Source organism: Glycine max, chromosome 11 (genome assembly GCF_000004515.6).
Source record: "Glycine max cultivar Williams 82 chromosome 11, Glycine_max_v4.0, whole genome shotgun sequence".
Taxonomy (NCBI): Eukaryota; Viridiplantae; Streptophyta; class Magnoliopsida; order Fabales; family Fabaceae; genus Glycine; species Glycine max.
Window position 1 is genome coordinate 10600589 of NC_038247.2, and position 4399 is coordinate 10604987.

Below are 4399 nucleotides of genomic sequence, written 5' to 3' on the forward strand. Positions count from 1 at the left end.
TCTCTACAATTCGCTTTTTTTCATTTCAATTAAAACAAAAGGCCGAAATTCTTGACAATATTTTTTTATTTTTCATTTTTTCCAAATAAATATATTACTCCAATCTCTCTCTTTCTCGGGAAACCTCAAGTTGACAAATTATCAACCCAAATCAATGAAAGAGAGCCACGTGTCTAGTCAACCTTTATATCTTCGACACCTCCGCTTGATCCAACGGCGCCCGTGGCACTCTTTCCAAGATCCTAAAAAAAAACAATTTTCCCCCGTGTTGACTTTTGATTCTTAATTAACCCGAATTTATGACCCTCATTTAAATTTCACCCTCTTTATTTTTTTTTCTCCCACAACAGAACAAACAACACACGACAACGCTCTCGCCATCAGAATCATCATTCATCGCTCCCATCCGTGACCCTCCCACGCGAATCTCATCCACTTGCCTCCGCGCGTGCGATCCACGCCCGCCACAAAACGTACCCGAACATTGAACAAGATATCAAAACCGGACATAAACCTTTGAGTTTTACTTTATCTTCAACATAGTCAACGCCCCACTCCAAAAAAAAATAAAATCACCCTCCCCCATTTTTGTTTATAAAAAATACCAAGCAAAAAAGCAAGTGCGTTCTCTTATTTTCAAAAAAAAAAAAACTTTTCTCCAAAGTCAACGCCTTCTCTCTCTCTAACTCCCTTCTTCTTATCTCAACTTCAACTTCTCTTTCTTCACATATCTGCTTCTCTCTCTCTCTTTTTTGCTCTCTCTAGTTCTTCATTTTCTCCACCAAGCCATTATGAACATCAATAACGTGTTATAGCAATAGCTATATTGAAAGTAAGAGAAACTAACCTCCAAGCTTGTCATATTTTTTATTCTTTTTTTTTTTTTGGTGGTGGTTTTTTGTGTTCCGATGGGAAACGGCATAGGGAAGCTAACGGTGTGCTTCACCGGAAACGGAGGAGGGGGTCGTCGAAAGCAGGATATATCTATTTTAATAACGGAGCCGTTAGACGAGGGTTTGGGTCACTCTTTCTGCTATGTTAGACCCGACCCGACCCGGATTTCTTCGTCGAAGGTCCACTCGGAGGAAACGACGACGTTCAGAACAATCTCGGGCGCGTCGGTGAGCGCAAACACGTCGACGCCGTTATCGACGGCGTTTGTGGATTTGTACTCGTACGGTTGCATCGACAGAGCCGCGGCGTTTGAGAGTTCAACGTCGTTCGCGGCGTTACCACTTCAGCCGATTCCGAGGACCCTCGTGAACTCGGGCCCGTTCTCGGGGAACCTGAACGGCGGTGGGTTTCCCGGCTCGGGCCCACTGGAGAGAGGGTTCATGTCGGGCCCAATCGAGCGCGGGTTCATGTCCGGGCCCATCGATCGCGGGCTTTTTTCGGGCCCGATTGAGAGGGAAGGGAACGGAATCGGAAACGGATCGGATCATTTTCAGAGAAGCTTCTCGCACGGAGGGTTGGGTTTGGGGTTGGGTATGAGAGTGGGAACGAGGAAGGGTAAGTGGATTCGCGTTTTGCAGAGGGCTATTTCCAAGACTCTGTCTCGGGGGCACAATTCAATTGTGGCTCCGATCAAGGGCGTGGTGGTGAAGGAGCCGGAGTGGATGGTGGCAGCGGCGGCGGCAGCGGCGGAGAAGCATAACGAGAATCTGAGCGTGAATTTGAGTAGCGAGGGGAGTTTGGAGGACTATGATTCGATGGAGAGTCAGAATCTTCAATGGGCGCAGGGGAAAGCAGGGGAGGATCGTGTTCATGTTGTGGTGTCTGAGGAACACGGTTGGGTTTTCGTGGGGATCTATGATGGTTTCAGTGGACCTGATGCACCTGATTACCTTCTCTCCAATCTCTACACCGCGGTGCATAAGGAGCTTAAAGGGTTGTTGTGGGATGACGGGTCTGCACCGGAAAATTCAACGATAAAAGAGGACATGTTGCGAGATGTTACTGCAGATGTTACGGTTACTGATGAAGATGATGCTTGTTCTCACTGTGTTGAGCAAGATAATAATGATAATAATAGAAAGAGCAGTAATAAGAGAGGTAGGAATTCGAGGAATAAGTTCAAGGGTGCTGCGAAGAAATGGGAGGAGAATCAACGGAGGTGGAAGTGTGAGTGGGATAGGGAAAGATTGGAGCTTGATCGGAGATTGAAGGAGCAACTGAATTTAAGTCGATCTGGGTCGGGTGGAGCAGCGAGTTCAATTAATCATTCAGATGTTTTGGAGGCTCTTTCTCGGGCTTTAAAGAAGACTGAGGAGTCTTATCTCGATGTGGCGGATAAGATGGTGATGGAGAATCCTGAATTGGCTTTGATGGGTTCGTGTGTTCTTGTGATGTTGATGAAGGGGGAGGATGTTTATGTGATGAATGTAGGGGATAGTCGAGCTGTGCTGGCTCAGAAGGCTGAGCCTGATTACTGGCTTGGCAAGATCAGGCAGGACTTGGAGAGGATCAATGAGGAGACGATGAATGATCTTGAGTCTTGGGATGTTGATACGTCCAACTTGGTACCGAGTTTGAGCGCGATTCAGCTTACCAAGGATCATAGTACTAGTGTTGAGGAAGTAAGTTGTTTGTCTCAGTTTGATTGCTGTTTTCAGCAGGTTTTTGTTTTGCTACATGTCTTGATTGAGAAATGTTTGGTTTCTGTTTCAGGAAATCCAGAGAATTAAAAAAGAGCACCCGGATGATCCTTTTGCTGTTGTAAATGACCGTGTGAAGGGTTCTCTCAAAGTTACTCGAGCATTTGGTGCCGGATTTCTCAAACAGGTTGGTATCTAGATATATTCAAATCTATTCATTTTACTTTACAGTTGTGTTATACCTTTAATATGAATGGCAAGGGCACAAGGGATACAACAAAGAGAGATAGTTGAACGGTTTACATTGGCTATAACAGGATACATTCCTCTTCCACATTTTTTTTGTTGTCACAGAAGGTTTCTTAAATCCAATAACCAGCCTAATCCTTGGAAGTTAAGGATGTAGAAAAAATTGTTACTGCTACTAATAGTTGTGATACTCATGTTGGATTTCATTCTTTTAGAAAATTAATGTCACATTAGTAATGTATTTCCTCTTAACCTAAATTGGAATATTGAGTTATGAATTTTCAGTGCATCTTTAGAAATCTGGCACATCAAAATTCTGAGCAGCATTTACTAGCTCTAAATGGATACTGTTCTGCATTTTCTTATTGCTGTTGGTTATCTTATGCAGCCAAAGTGGAACAACGCACTTCTGGAGATGTTTAGAATAGACTACGTAGGAAACTCTCCTTACATAAGCTGCCTACCATATCTAAAACACCACAGATTAGGCCCAAAGGACAAATTTTTGATTCTATGCTCTGATGGGCTCTATCAGTACTTGTCAAACGAAGAGGCAGTGGCTGAAGTCGAGCTTTTCATCACATTGCAACCCGAGGGAGACCCGGCTCAGCATTTGGTTGAAGAAGTGTTGTTTCGTGCTGCAAAGAAAGCTGGTACTGATAATTACAACCAACATTTTCATTCAAAAGATCTCACAATCGCATAATGGATCATTGGTTTTACTTTTTACTGATGTTTTTGCCATGTTAATCTTCAGGTTTGGACTTTCACGAGTTGCTCGAAATTCCACAGGGTGATAGGCGCCGTTACCATGATGATGTTTCCATCATTGTTATTTCTTTGGAGGGAAGGATATGGAGATTCTGTGTATAAATAAGTATACTGAAAATCATATATATTACTATCATATATATAAAAAAAAAGGAAAAAAGGAAAAAAGGAAGAGGATATGAGATATATATAGTGCCGAAGAAGGGTGAGGCATCCTTTTTGCCGTTTTCCCCCTCCCTACTCACCTTTTGTAAAACACCAACTAAGAAGCTCTGGGAGAGTGCTTTGTTGTGCAATTTAAGTGGGTGGTGAGGATTGTAAAGTTGTAAAAGCTGGATTTTGTTGATAATAACTCACATAAAAATTGTAATTTTTGTAATAAAAGTCATTCCTTAAAAATCTTTTGGTCGTGCAGAAAACACTAGTCATCTGTGCATGATGCATCAGCATCTTTTTTCCATTCAAAATAATTTTAAAAAATGCAACATATTCCAAATGCCTACAATAAGGCTCAAGGTTCATGCAGTTTATAGTCTACCTTTTCAATTTGATGTGGATCAAACACTATTTGCAATATGGCTTTTTATTTATTTATTTTGTGTTACGCTATATTCCTCTTACGTGTGTCCAATTTAAACCATTTGATGCTTATGTTCTGTTATTGCCAATTTCTTATACGAAGCAAACGTGTGGTGGAATTTCGTATCAGGCACGCTGTTTATCGCAATCAACTTTGAATTTAAGTTTTTGACCTTAATAATTCTATTTTTTTCACAGCTTTTAGG

At 42.0% G+C, this 4399-nt stretch overlaps 1 protein-coding gene across 1 annotated transcript; it reads left to right on the forward strand.

The window, feature by feature from the left end:
• Positions 1–692: 692 nt before the first annotated feature.
• LOC100810214 (probable protein phosphatase 2C 4) lies at positions 693–4013 on the forward strand. The gene is made up of 4 exons (XM_006590922.4): positions 693–2576; positions 2668–2781; positions 3232–3496; positions 3601–4013. Exons 1-4 carry the CDS (start codon positions 909–911, stop codon positions 3714–3716), a joined length of 2163 nt encoding a protein of 720 aa, XP_006590985.1. The 5' UTR covers positions 693–908; the 3' UTR covers positions 3717–4013.
• The last annotated feature ends 386 nt before the right edge of the window (positions 4014–4399 follow it).